At 43.0% G+C, this 15604-nt stretch overlaps 1 protein-coding gene across 1 annotated transcript in view; it reads right to left on the bottom strand.

Moving 5' to 3' along the window:
* LOC139758520 (CD151 antigen-like) overlaps positions 1 to 15604 on the bottom strand; it is a 190010-nt gene that overhangs the window by 59619 nt on the left and 114787 nt on the right. Inside the window, exon 2 of the mRNA XM_071680039.1 lies at positions 12876 to 12973. Within this exon, the coding sequence (XP_071536140.1) occupies positions 12876 to 12973 (98 nt within the window). The remainder of the gene's footprint in view (positions 1 to 12875; positions 12974 to 15604) is intronic.

The following is a 15604-nucleotide window of genomic DNA, read 5'->3' as shown; positions in this document are numbered from 1 at the left end:
TTTTTTTTTTTTTTTTTTCAAACTATTCGCCATTTCCCGCGTTAGCGAGGTAACGTTAAGAACAGAGGACTGGGCCATTGAGGGAATATCCTCACCTGGCCCCCTTCTTTGTTCCTTCTTTTGGAAAATTAAAAAAAAATTGAGAGGGGAGGATTTCCAGCCCCCCGCTCCCTCCCCTTTTAGTCGCCTTCTACGACACGCAGGGAATACGTAGGAAGTATTCTTTCTCCCCTATCCCCAGGGATAATATATATATATATATATATATATATATATATATATATATATATATGTGTGTGTGTGTGGACGTATATATATACATGTGTATGGGGGTGGGTTGGGCCATTTCTTTCGTTTGTTTCCTTGCGCTACCTCGCAAACGCGGGAGACAGCGACAAAGGAAAAAAAAAAAAAATATATATATATATATATATATTTTTTTTATTATATATATATATATATATATATATATATATATATATATATATAATAAAAAAAAATATATATATATATTTTTTTTTTTTTTTTTGCTTTGTCGCTGTCTCCCGCGTTTGCGAGGTAGCGCAAGGGAACAAACGAAAGAAATGGCCCAACCTACTCCCATACACATGTATATACATACGTCCACACACGCAAATATACATACCAGCACAGCTTTCCATGGTTTACCCCAAACGCTTCACATGCCTTGATTCAATCCACTGACAGCACGTCAACCCCGGTATACCACATCGATCCAGTTCACTCTATTCTTGCCCTCCTTTCACCCTCCTGCATGTTCAGGCCCCGATCACACAAAATCTTTTTCACTCCATCTTTCCACCTCCAATTTGGTCTCCCTCTTCTCGTTCCCTCCACCTCCGACACATGTATCCTCTTGGTCAATCTTTCCTCACTCATTCTCTCCATGTGCCCAAACCATTTCAAAACACCCTCTTCTGCTCTCTCAACCACGCTCTTTTTATTTCCACACATCTCTCTTACCCTTACGTTACCACCTCACACCACACATTGTCCTCAAACATCTCATTTCCAGCACATCCATCCTCCTGCGCACAACTCTATCCATAGCCCACGCCTCGCAACCATACAACATTGTTGGAACCACTATTCCTTCAAACATACCCATTTTTCCTTTCCAAGATAATGTTCTCGACTTCCACACATTCTTCAAGGCTCCCACAATTGTCGCCCCCTCCCCCACCCTATGATCCACTTCCGCTTCCATGGTTCCATCCGCTGCCAGATCCACTCCCAGATGTCTAAAACACTTTACTTCCTCCAGTTTTTCTCCATTCAAACTTACCTCCCAATTGACTTGACCCTCAACCCTACTGTACCTAATAACCTTGCTCTTATTCACATTCACTCTTAACTTTCTTCTTTCACACACTTTACCAAACTCAGTCACCAGCTTCTGCAGTTTCTCACATGAATCAGCCACCAGCGCTGTATCATCAGCGAACAACAACTGACTCACTTCCCAAGCTCTCTCATCCCCAACAGACTTCATACTTGCCCCTCTTTCCAAAACTCTTGCTTTCACCTCCCTAACAACCCCATCCATAAACAAATTAAACAACCATGGAGACATCACACACCCCTGCCACAAACCTACATTCACTGAGAACCAATCACTTTCCTCTCTTCCTACACGTACACATGCCTTACATCCTCGATAAAAACTTTTCACTGCTTCTAACAACTTGCCTCCCACACCATATATTCTTAATACCTTCCACAAAGCATCTCTATCAACTCTATCATATGCCTTCTCCAGATCCATAAATGCTACATACAAATCCATTTGCTTTTCTAAGTATTTCACACATACATTCTTCAAAGCAAACACCTGATCCACATATATATATATATATATATATATATATATATATATATATATATATATATATCAAGAGAGGCAAGTGTTTTGGGAGCAGCTGAATGAGTGTGTTAGTTGTTTTGATGCACGAGACCGGGTTATAGTGATGGGTGATTTGAATGCAAAGGTGAGTAATGTGGCAGTTGAGGGAATAATTGGTATACATGGGGTGTTCAGTGTTGTAAATGGAAATGGTGAAGAGCGTGTAGATTTATGTGCTGAAAAAGGACTGATGATTGGGAATACCTGGTTTAAAAAGCGAGATATACATAAGTATACTTATGTAAGTAGGAGAGATGGCCAGAGAGCGTTATTGGATTACGTGTTAATTGACAGGCGTACGAAAGAGAGACTTTTGGATGTTAATGTGCTGAGAGGTGCAACTGGAGGGATGTCTGATCATTATCTTGTGGAGGCTAAGGTGAAGATTTGTATGGGTTTTCAGAAAAGAAGAGTGAATGTTGGGGTGAAGAGGGTGGTGAGAGTAAGTGAGCTTGAGAAGGAGACCTGTGTGAGGAAGTACCAGGAGAGACTGAGTACAGAATGGAAAACGGTGAGAACAATGGAAGTAAGGGGAGTGGGGGAGGAATGGGATGTATTTAGGGAATCAGTGATGGATTGCGCAAAAGATGCTTGTGGCATGAGAAGAGTGGGAGGTGGGTTGATTAGAAAGGGTAGTGAGTGGTGGGATGAAGAAGTAAGAGTATTAGTGAAAGAGAAGAGAGAGGCATTTGGACGATTTTTGCAGGGAAAAAATGCAATTGAGTGGGAGATGTATAAAAGAAAGAGACAGGAGGTCAAGAGAAAGGTGCAAGAGGTGAAAAAAAGGGCAAATGAGAGTTGGGGTGAGAGAGTATCATTAAATTTTAGGGAGAATAAAAAGATGTTCTGGAAGGAGGTAAATAAAGTGCGTAAGACAAGGGAGCAAATGGGAACTTCAGTGAAGGGCGCAAAGTGGGGAGGTGATAACAAGTAGTGGTGATGTGAGAAGGAGATGGAGTGAGTATTTTGAAGGTTTGTTGAATGTGTTTGATGATAGAGTGGCAGATATAGGGTGTTTTGGTCGAGGTGGTGTGCAAAGTGAGAGGGTTAGGGAAAATGATTTGGTAAACAGAGAGGAGGTAGTGAAGGCTTTGCGGAAGATGAAAGCCGGCAAGGCAGCAGGTTTGGATGGTATTGCAGTGGAATTTATTAAAAAAGGGGGTGACTGTATTGTTGACTGGTTGGTAAGGTTATTTAATGTATGTATGACTCATGGTGAGGTGCCTGAGGATTGGCGGAATGCGTGCATAGTGCCATTGTACAAAGGCAAAGGGGATAAGAGTGAGTGCTCAAATTACAGAGGTATAAGTTTGTTGAGTATTCCTGGTAAATTATATGGGAGGGTATTGATTGAGAGGGTGAAGGCAGGTACAGAGCATCAGATTGGGGAAGAGCAGTGTGGTTTCAGAAGTGGTAGAGGATGTGTGGATCAGGTGTTTGCTTTGAAGAATGTATGTGAGAAATACTTAGAAAAGCAAATGGATTTGTATGTAGCATTTATGGATCTGGAGAAGGCATATGATAGAGTTGATAGAGATGCTCTGTGGAAGGTATTAAGAATATATGGTGTGGGAGGAAAGTTGTTAGAAGCAGTGAAAAGTTTTTATCGAGGATGTAAGGCATGTGTACGTGTAGGAAGAGAGGAAAGTGATTGGTTCTCAGTGAATGTAGGTTTGCGGCAGGGGTGTGTGATGTCTCCATGGTTGTTTAATTTGTTTATGGATGGGGTTGTTAGGGAGGTAAATGCAAGAGTTTTGGAAAGAGGGGCAAGTATAAAGTCTGTTGGGGATGAGAGAGCTTGGGAAGTGAGTCAGTTGTTGTTCGCTGATGATACAGCGCTGGTGGCTGATTCATGTGAGAAACTGCAGAAGCTGGTGACTGAGTTTGGTTAAGTATGTGGAAGAAGAAAGTTAAGAGTAAATGTGAATAAGAGCAAGGTTATTAGGTACAGTAGGGTTGAGGGTCAAGTCAATTGGGAGGTGAGTTTGAATGGAGAAAAACTGGAGGAAGTGAAGTGTTTTAGATATCTGGGAGTGGATCTGGCAGCGGATGGAACCATGGAAGCGGAAGTGGATCATAGGGTGGGGGAGGGGGCGAAAATTCTGGGGGCCTTGAAGAATGTGTGGAAGTCGAGAACATTATCTCAGGAAAGGCAAAAATGGGTATGTTTGAAGGAATAGTGGTTCCAACAATGTTGTATGGTTGCGAGGCGTGGGCTATGGATAGAGTTGTGCGCAGGAGGATGGATGTGCTGGAAATGAGATGTTTGAGGACAATGTGTGGTGTGAGGTGGTTTGATCGAGTGAGTAACGTAAGGGTAAGAGAGATGTGTGGAAATAAAAAGAGTGTGGTTGAGAGAGCAGAAGAGGGTGTTTTGAAGTGGTTTGGGCACATGGAGAGGATGAGTGAGGAAAGATTGACCAAGAGGATATATGTGTCGGAGGTGGAGGGAGCAAGGAGAACAGGGAGACCAAATTGGAGGCGGAAAGATGGAGTGAAAAAGATTTTGTGTGATCGGGGCCTGAACATGCAGGAGGGTGAAAGGAGGGCAAGGAATAGAGTGAATTGGAGCGATGTGGTATACCGGGGTTGACGTGCTGTCAGTGGATTGAATCAAGGCATGTGAAGCGTCTGGGGTAAACCATGGAAAGCTGTGGAGGTATGTATATTTGCGTGTGGACGTATGTATATACATGTGTATGGGGGGGGGTTGGGCCATTTCTTTCGTCTGTTTCCTTGCGCTACCTCGCAAACGCGGGAGACAGCGACAAAGTATAAAAAAAAAAAAAAAAATACATATTTTCAAACTATTCGCCATTTCCCGTGTTAGCGGGGTAGTGTTAAGAACAGAGGACTGGGCCTTTGAGGGAATATACTCACCTGGCCCCCTTCTCTGTTCCTTCTCTTGGAAAATTAAAAAAATAACGATATATATATATATATATATATATATATATATATATATATATATATATATATATATATATATATATATATTTATATTTATTTATTATACTTTGTCGCTGTCTCCCGCGTTTGCGAGGTAGCGCAAGGAAACAGACGAAAGAAATGGCCCAAACCCCCCCCCCCCCCCATACACATGTATATACATACGTCTACACACGCAAATATACATACCTACACAGCTTTCTATGGTTTACCCCAGACGCTTCACATGCCTTGATTCAATCCACTGACAGCACGTCAACCCCGGTATACCACATCGCTCCAATTCACTCTACTCCTTGCCCTCCTTTCACCCTCCTGCATGTTCAGGCCCCGATCACACAAAATCTTTTTCACTCCATCTTTCCACCTCCAATTTGGTCTCCCTCTTCTCCTTGTTCCCTCCACCTCCGACACATATATCCTCTTGGTCAATCTTTCCTCACTCATCCTCTCTATGTGCCCAAACCACTTCAAAACACCCTCTTCTGCTCTCTCAACCACGCTCTTTTTATTTCCACACATCTCTCTTACCCTTACGTTACTCACTCGATCAAACCACCTCACACCACACATTGTCCTCAAACATCTCATTTCCAGCACATCCATCCTCCTGCGCACAACTCTATCCATAGCCCACGCCTCGCAACCATACAACATTGTTGGAACCACTATTCCTTCAAACATACCCATTTTTGCTTTCCGAGATAATGTTCTCGACTTCCACACATTCTTCAACGCCCCCAGAATTTTCGCCCCCTCCCCCACCCTATGATCCACTTCCGCTTCCATGGTTCCATCCGCTGCCAGATCCACTCCCAGATATCTAAAACACTTCACTTATATATATATATATATATATATATATATATATATATATATATATATATATATATATATATATATATATATTATCCCTGGGGATATGGGAGAAAGACTACTTCTCACGTATTCCCTGCGTGTCGTAGAAGGCGACTAAAAGGGAAAGGAGCGGGGGCCTGGAAATCCTCCCCTCTCGTTTTTAGTTTTCCTAATGAAGGAACAGAGGAGGGGGCTAAGTGAGGATATTCCCTCAAGGGCTCAGTCCTCTGTTCTTAACGTTACCTTGTAGACGCGGGAAATGGCGAATAGTATGGAAAAATATATATATATATATATATATATATATATATATTTTTTTTTTTTTTTTTTTTTTTTTTTTTATACTTTGTCGCTGTCTCCCGCGTTTGCGAGGTAGCGCAAGGAAACAGACGAAAGAAATGGCCCAACCCCCCCCCCCCCCCATACACATGTACATACACACGTCCACACACGCAAATATACATACCTACACAGCTTTCCATGGTTTACCCCAGACGCTTCACATGCCTTGCTTCAATCCACTGACAGCACGTCAACCCCTGTATACCACATGACTCCAATTCACTCTATTTCTTGCCCTCCTTTCACCCTCCTGCATGTTCAGGCCCCGATCACACAAAATCTTTTTCACTCCATCTTTCCACCTCCAATTTGGTCTCCCTCTTCTCCTCGTTCCCTCCACCTCCGACACATATATCCTCTTGGTCAATCTCTCCTCACTCATTCTCTCCATGTGCCCAAACCATTTCAAAACACCCTCTTCTGCTCTCTCAACCACGCTCTTTTTATTTCCACACATCTCTCTCACCCTTACGTTACTTACTCGATCAAACCACCTCACACCACACATTGTCCTCAAACATCTCATTTCCAGCACATCCATCCTCCTGCGCACATCTCTATCCATAGCCCACGCCTCGCAACCATACAACATTGTTGGAACCACTATTCCCTCAAACATACCCATTTTTGCTTTCCGAGATAATGTTCTCGACTTCCACACATTTTTCAAGGCTCCCAAAATTTTCGCCCCCTCCCCCACCCTATGATCCACTTCCGCTTCCATGGTTCCATCCGCTGACAGATCCACTCCCAAATATCTAAAACACTTCACTTCCTCCAGTTTTTCTCCATTCAAACTCACCTCCCAATTGACTTGACCCTCAACCCTACTGTACCTAATAACCTTGCTCTTATTCACATTTACTCTCAACTTTCTTCTTCCACACACTTTACCAAACTCAGTCACCAGCTTCTGCAGTTTCTCACATGAATCAGCCACCAGCGCTGTATCATCAGCGAACAACAACTGACTCACTTCCCAAGCTCTCTCATCCCCAACAGACTTCATACTTGCCCCTCTTTCCAGGACTCTTGCATTTACCTCCCTTACAACCCCATCCATAAACAAATTAAACAACCATGGAGACATCACACACCCCTGCCGCAAACCTACATTCACTGAGAACCAATCACTTTCCTCTCTTCCTACACGTACACATGCCTTACATCCTCGATAAAAACTTTTCACTGCTTCTAACAACTTGCCTCCCACACCATATATTCTTAATACCTTCCACAGAGCATCTCTATCAACTCTATCATATGCCTTCTCCAGATCCATAAATGCTACATACAAATCCATTTGCTTTTCTAAGTATTTCTCACATACATTCTTCAAAGCAAACACCTGATCCACACATCCTCTACCACTTCTGAAACCGCACTGCTCTTCCCCAATCTGATGCTCTGTACATGCCTTCACCCTCTCAATCAATACCCTCCCATATAATTTACCAGGAATACTCAACAAACTTATACCTCTGTAATTTGAGCACTCACTCTTATCCCCTTTGCCTTTGTACAATGGCACTATGCACGCATTCCGCCAATCCTCAGGCACCTCACCATGAGTCATACATACATTAAATAACCTTACCAACCAGTCAACAATACAGTCACCCCCTTTCTTAATAAATTCCACTGCAATACCATCCAAACCTGCTGCCTTGCCGGCTTTCATCTTCCGCAAAGCTTTTACTACCTCTTCTCTGTTTACCAAATCATTTTCCCTAACCCTCTCACTTTGCACACCACCTCGACCAAAACACCCTATATCTGCCACTCTGTCATCAGACACATTCAACAAACCTTCAAAATACTCATTCCATCTCCTTCTCACATCACCGCTACTTGTTATCACCTCCCCATTTACGCCCTTCACTGAAGTTCCCATTTGCTCCCTTGTCTTACGCACCCTATTTACCTCCTTCCAGAACATCTTTTTATTCTCCCTAAAATTTACTGATAGTCTCTCACCCCAACTCTCATTTGCCCTTTTTTTCACCTCTTGCACCTTTCTCTTGACCTCCTGTCTCTTTCTTTTATACTTCTCCCACTCAATTGCATTTTTTCCCTGCAAAAATCGTCCAAATGCCTCTCTCTTCTCTTTCACTAATACTCTTACTTCTTCATCCCACCACTCACTACCCTTTCTAAACAGCCCACCTCCCACTCTTCTCATGCCACAAGCATCTTTTGCGCAATCCATCACTGATTCCCTAAATACATCCCATTCCTCCCCCACTCCCCTTACTTCCATTGTTCTCACCTTTTTCCATTCTGTACACAGTCTCTCCTGGTACTTCCCCACACAGGTCTCCTTCCCAAGCTCACTTACTCTCACCACCTTCTTCACCCCAACATTCACTCCTCTTTTCTGAAAACCCATACTAATCTTCACCTTAGCCTCCACAAGATAATGATCAGACATCCCTCCAGTTGCACCTCTCAGCACATTAACATCCAAAAGTCTCTCTTTCGCACGCCTGTCAATTAACACGTAATCCAATAACGCTCTCTGGCCATCTCTCCTACTTACATAAGTATACTTATGTATATCTCGCTTTTTAAACCAGGTATTCCCAATCATCAGTCCTTTTTCAGCACATAAATCTACAAGCTCTTCACCATTTCCATTTACAACACTGAACACCCCATGCATACCAATTATTCCCTCAACTGCCACATTACTCACCTTTGCATTCAAATCACCCATCACTATAACCCGGTCTCGTGCATCAAAACCGCTAACACACTCATTTAGCTGCTCCCAAAACACTTGCCTCTCATGATCTTTCTTCTCATGCCCAGGTGCATATGCACCAATAATCACCCACCTCTCTCCATCAACTTTCAATTTTACCCATATTAATCGAGAATTTACTTTCTTACATTCTATCACATACTCCCACAACTCCTGTTTCAGGAGTATTGCTACTCCTTCCCTTGCTCTTGTCCTCTCACTAACCCCTGACTTCACTCCCCAGACATTTCCAAACCACTCTTCCCCTTTACCCTTGAGCTTCGTTTCACTCAGAGCCAAAACATCCATATATATATATATATATATATATATATATATATATATATATATATATATATATATATATATATACCACATCGTTCCAATTCACTCTATTCCTTGCACGCCTTTCACCTTCCTGCATGTTCAGGCCCGGATCACTCAAAATCTCTTTCACTCCATCTTTCCACTTCCAATTTGGTCTTCCACTTCTCCTAGTTCCTTCCACCTCTGACACATATATCCTCTTGGTCAATCTTTCCTCACTCATTCTCTCCATGTGACCAAACCATTTCAATACACCCTCTTCTGCTCTCTCAACCACCCTCTTTTTATTACCACACATCTCTCTTACCCTATTATTACTTACTCGATCAAACCACCTCACACCACATATTGTCCTCAAACACCTCATTTCCAGCACATCCACCCTCCTCCGCACAACTCTATCCATAGCCCACGCCTCGCAACCATATAACATTGTTGGAACAACTATTCCTTCAAGCATACCCATTTTTGTTTTCAGAGATAATGTTCTCGACTTCCACACATTCTTCAAGGCTCCCAGAATTTTTGCCCCCTCCCCCACCCTATGATTCACTTCCGCTTCCATGGTTTCATCCGTTGCCAAATCTACTCCCAGATATCTATAACACTTCACTTCCTCCAGTTTTTCTCCATTCAAACTTACCTCCCAATTGACTTGTCCCTCAACCCTACTGTACCTAATAACCTGCTCTTATTCACATTTACTCTCAGCTTACTTCTTTAACTCACTTTACCAAACTCAGTCAACAGCTTCTGTAGTTTCTCACATGAATCAGCCACCAGCGCTGTATCATCAGCGAACAACTGACTCACTTCCCAAGCTCTCTCATCCACAACTGACTGCATACTTGCCCCTCTTTCCAAAACTCTTGCATTCACCTCCCTAACAACCCCATCCATAAACAAATTAAACAGCCATGGAGACATCACACATCCCTGCCGCAAACCTACATTCACTGAAACCAATCACTTTCCTCTCTTCCTACACGTACACATACCTTACATCCTCGATAAAAACTTTTAACTGCTTCTAACAACTTACCTCCCACACCATATATTCTTAATACCTTCCACAGAGCATCTCTATCAACTCTATCATATGCCTTCTCCAGATCCATAAATGCTACATACAAATCCATTTGCTTTTCTAGGTATTTCTCACATACATTCTTCAAAGCAAATACCTAATCCACACATCCTCTACCACTTCTGAAACCACACTGCTCTTCCCCAGTCTGATGCTCTGTACATGCCTTCACCCTCTCAATCAATACCCTCCCATATAATTTCCCAGGGATACTTAACAAACTTATACCTCTGTAATTTGAGCACTCACTCTTATACCCTTTGCCTTTATACAATGGCACTGTGCAAGCATTCCGCCAATCCTCAGGCACCTCACCATGAGTCATACATACATTAAATAACCTTACCAACCAGTCAACAATACAGTCACCCCCTTTTTTAATAAATTCCACTGCAATACCATCCAAACTCGCTGTCTTGCCGGCTTTCATCTTCCGCAAAGCTTTTACTACCTCTTCTCTGTTTACCAAATCATTTTCCCTAACCCTCTCACTTTGCACACTACCTCGACCAAAACACCCTATATCTGCCACTCTGTCATCAAACACATTCAACAAACCTTCAAAATACTCACTTCATCTCCTCTCATCACCACTACTTGTTATCACCTCCCCATTAGCCCCCTTCACTGAAGTTCCCATTTGTTCCCTTGTCTTACGCACTTTATTTACCTCCTTCCAAAACATCTTTTTATTCTCCCTAAAATTTACTGATGCTCTCTCACCCCAACTCTCATTTGCCCTATTTTCACATATTGCACCTTTTTCTTGACCTCCTGTCTCTTTCTTTTATACATCTCCCAGTCATTTGCATTATTTCACTGCAAAAATCGTCCAAATGCCTCTCTCTTCTCTTTCACTAATAATCTTACTTCTTCATCCCACCACTCACTACCCTTTCTAATCAACCCACCTCCCACGCTTCTCATGCCACAAGCATCTTTGGCGCAAGCCATCACTGCTTCCCTAAATACATCCCATTCCTCCCCCACTCCCCTTACGTCCTTTGTTCTCACCTTTTTCCATCCTGTATCAGTCTCTCCTGGTACTTCCTCACACAAGTCTCCTTCCCAAGCTCACTTACTCTTACCACTCTTTTCACCCCAACATATATATATGTGTGTGATGTCTCCATGGTTGTTTAATTTGTTTATGGATGGGGTTGTTAGGGAGGTAAATGCAAGAGTTTTGGAAAGAGGGGCAAGTATGAAGTCTGTTGGGGATGAGAGAGCTTGGGAAGTGAGTCAGTTGTTGTTCGCTGATGATACAGCGCTGGTGGCTGATTCATGTGAGAAACTGCAGAAGCTGGTGACTGAGTTTGGTAAAGTGTGTGGAAGAAGAAAGTTAAGAGTAAATGTGAATAAGAGCAAGGTTATTAGGTACAGTAGGGTTGAGGGTCAAGTCAATTGGGAGGTGAGTTTGAATGGAGAAAAACTGGAGGAAGTGAAGTGTTTTAGATATCTGGGAGTGGATCTGGCAGCAGATGGAACCATGGAAGCGGAAGTGGATCATAGGGTGGGGGAGGGGGCGAAAATTCTGGGGGCCTTGAAGAATGTGTGGAAGTCGAGAACATTATCTCGGAAAGCAAAAATGGGTATGTTTGAAGGACTAGTGGTTCCAACAATGTTGTATGGTTGCGAGGCGTGGGCTATGGATAGAGTTGTGCGCAGGAGGATGGATGTGCTGGAAATGAGATGTTTGAGGACAATGTGTGGTGTGAGGTGGTTTGATCGAGTGAGTAACGTAAGGGTAAGAGAGATGTGTGGAAATAAAAAGAGCGTGGTTGAGAGAGCAGAAGAGGGTGTTTTGAAGTGGTTTGGGCACATGGAGAGAATGAGTGAGGAAAGATTGACCAAGAGGATGTATGTGTCGGAGGTGGAGGGAACGAGGAGAAGAGGGAGACCAAATTGGAGGTGGAAAGATGGAGTGAAAAAGATTTTGTGTGATCGGGGCCTGAACATGCAGGAGGGTGAAAGGAGGGCAAGGAATAGAGTGAATTGGAGCGATGTGGTATACCGGGGTTGACGTGCTGTCAGTGGATTGAATCAAGGCATGTGAAGCGTCTGGGGTAAACCATGGAAAGCTGTGTAGGTATGTATATTTGCGTGTGTGGACGTATGTATATACATGTGTATGGGGGGGGTTGGGCCATTTCTTTCGTCTGTTTCCTTGCGCTACCTCGCAAACGCGGGAGACAGCGACAAAGTATAAAAAAAAAAAAAAAAAAATATATATATATATCCCTGGGGATAGGGGAGAAAGAATACTTCCCACGTATTCCCTGCGTGTCGTAGAAGGCGACTAAAAGGGGAGGGAGCGGGGGGCTGGAAATCCTTCCCTCTCGTTTTTTTTTTTTTTTTTTTTTTTAATTTCCAAAAGAAGGAACAGAGAAGGGGGCCAGGTGAGGATATTCCCTCAAAGGCCCAGTCCTCTGTTCTTAACGCTACCTCGCTATCGCGGGAAATGGCGAATAGTATGAAAAAAAAAAAAATATATATATATATATATATATATATATATATATATATATATATATATATATATATATATATATATACGACTCCTCACGTGACGTGACGTGACGTGAGGTACAAGTGATGGGGGTCACACTAACCTGACGACGGAGCACCACCACGGCCCAGCTTACCAGGAATATGAAGTTGAAGATGAAGAGCACGTACTTCAGGAAGTTGATGCTGCAGCAGCCACGATCCCGCGGGGGCTTCCGGTACGACGTGTCGGGTCCTGTGTGGGAGATACGACGGTCGTTACGTTAGGATGATCACACACACACACACACACACACACACACACACACACACTAGCCTGGTTAGCTAGTTGGCCGGCCGACCTGACCGACTCTCACGACGGCTGGCCAGCCAGCGACCCGACCACACTCCACGGTTACTACCAACCCAGGGAGAGAGAGGGAGGGAGAGAGAGAGAGAGAGAGAGAGAGAGAGAGAGAGAGAGAGAGAGAGAGAGAGAGAGAGAGGGAGAGAGAGAGAGAGGGGGGGGGGAGAGAGAGAGAGAGAGAGAGAGAGAGAGAGAATATTAGAGCCACTGAATATCTGCGGTGGGAAGGTAACTGTTCCAGGGCGACACTCGAGGAAAACGGAAGGTGTCAGGGAAACACAGTAAAGAAAACGAGGACTGACAGTCCACATACAAACGATAATAACAAAAGCATTATATGTAAGACTGTAGGGCTGTATCCAAAAAATTAATAGACTAAGATTACAAAGGAATATTTCGTGAACGTAATACAATAATACAGGAATGTCGTGAACATACACGAGAGTACACAACAAGAGGACGGGAAAATCATATATTTAATGAATGAAATTCGGTAAACCGACACTGAAGGACGTAGCAGAAGTTACCCAAAACACGATGGTCAGATGTGGGGTTTACACTCGCTAGTGCTACCCCGCTAACGTGGGAAATGACGAATATGTATAAAAATTATTATATATATATATATATATATATATATATATATATATATATATATATATATATATATATATATATACATATATCATTTATGGATCTGGAGAAGGCATATGATAGAGTTGATAGAGATGCTCTGTGCAAGGTATTAAGAATATATGGTGTGGGAGGCAAGTTGTTAGAAGCAGTGAATAGTTTTTATCGAGGATGTAAGGCATGTGTACGTGTAGGAAGAGAGAAAAGTGATTGGTTCTCAGTGAATGTAGGTTTGCGGCGGGGGGGTGTGATGTCTCCATGGTTGTTTAATTTGCTTATGGATGGGGTTGTTAGGGAGGTGAATGCAAGAGTTTTGGAAAGAGGGGCAAGTATGAAGTCTGTTGGGGATGAGAGAGCTTGGGAAGTGAGTCAGTTGTTGTTCGCTGATGATACAGCGCTGGTGGCTGATTCATGTGAGAAACTACTGCAGAAGCTGGTGACTGAGTTTGGTAAAGTGTGTGAAAGAAGGAAGTTAAGAGTAAATGTGAATAAGAGCAAGGTTATTAGGTACAGTAGGGTTGAGGGTCAATTCAATTGGGAGGTGAGTTTGAATGGAGAAAAACTGGAGGAAGTAAAGTGTTTTAGATATCTGGGAGTGGATCTGGCAGCGGATGGAACCATAGAAGCGGAAGTGGATCATAGGGTGGGGGAGGGGGCGAAAATTCTGGGAGCCTTGAAGAATGTTTGGAAGTCGAGAACATTATCTCGGAAAGCAAAAATGGGTATGTTTGAAGGAATAGTGGTTCCAACAATGTTGTATGGTTGCGAGGCGTGGGCTATGGATAGAGTTGTGCGCAGGAGGATGGATGTGCTGGAAATGACATGTTTGAGTACAATGTGTGGTGTGAAGTGGTTTGATCGAGTAAGTAACGTAAGGGTAAGAGAGATGTGTGGAAATAAAAAGAGCGTGGTTGAGAGAGCAGAAGAGGGTGTTTTGAAATGGTTTGGGCACATGGAGAGAATGAGTGAGGAAAGATTGACCAAGAGGATATATGTGTCGGAGGTGGAGGGAACGAGAAGTGGGAGACCAAATTGGAGGTGGAAAGATGGAGTGAAAAAGATTTTGTGTGATCGGGGCCTGAACATGCAGGAGGGTGAAAGGAGGGCAAGGAATAGAGTGAACTGGATCGATGTGGTATACCGGGGTTGACGTGCTCAGTGGATTGAATCAGGGCATGTGAAGCGTCTGGGGTAAACCATGGAAAGCTGTGTAGGTAAGCATATTTGCGTGTGTGGACGTATGTATATACATGTGTATGGGGGTGGGTTGGGCCATTTCTTTCGTCTGTTTCCTTGCGCCACCTCGCAAACGCGGGAGACAGCGACAAAGCAAAAATATATATATATATATATATATATATATATATATATATATATATATATATATATATATATATATATATATATATATATTGTATCTTGACTTTCTAAAAGGGGAAAAAGAAGGAGTCACGCGGGGAGTGCTCATCCTCTTAGAAGGTTCAGATTGGGGTGTCTAAATGTGTGTAGATGTAACCAAGATGAGAAAAAAGGAGAGATAGGTAGTATGGTTGAGGAAAGGAACCTGGATGTTTTGGCTCTGAGTGAAACAAAGCTCAAGGGTAAAGGGGAAGAGTGGTTTGGGAATCTCTTGGGAGTGAAGTCAGGGGTTAGTGAGAGAAGAGCAAGGGAAGGAGTAGCAGTACTTCTGAAACAGGAGTTGTGGGAGTATGTGATAGAGTGTAAGAAAGTAAACTCTAGATTGATATGCGTAAAATTGAAAGTTGATGGAGAGACATGGGTGATTATTGGTGCATATGCACCTGTGCATGAGCAGAAAGATCATGAGAGGCAAGTGTTTTGGGAGCAGCTGAGTGAGTGTGTTACTAGTTTTGATGTACGAGACCG

This window comes from Panulirus ornatus, chromosome 30 (genome assembly GCF_036320965.1).
Source record: "Panulirus ornatus isolate Po-2019 chromosome 30, ASM3632096v1, whole genome shotgun sequence".
NCBI classification, from domain to species: Eukaryota; Metazoa; Arthropoda; class Malacostraca; order Decapoda; family Palinuridae; genus Panulirus; species Panulirus ornatus.
Note: the sequence above shows the minus strand (reverse complement) of the source record. Positions and strands in the feature narration are given on the sequence as shown.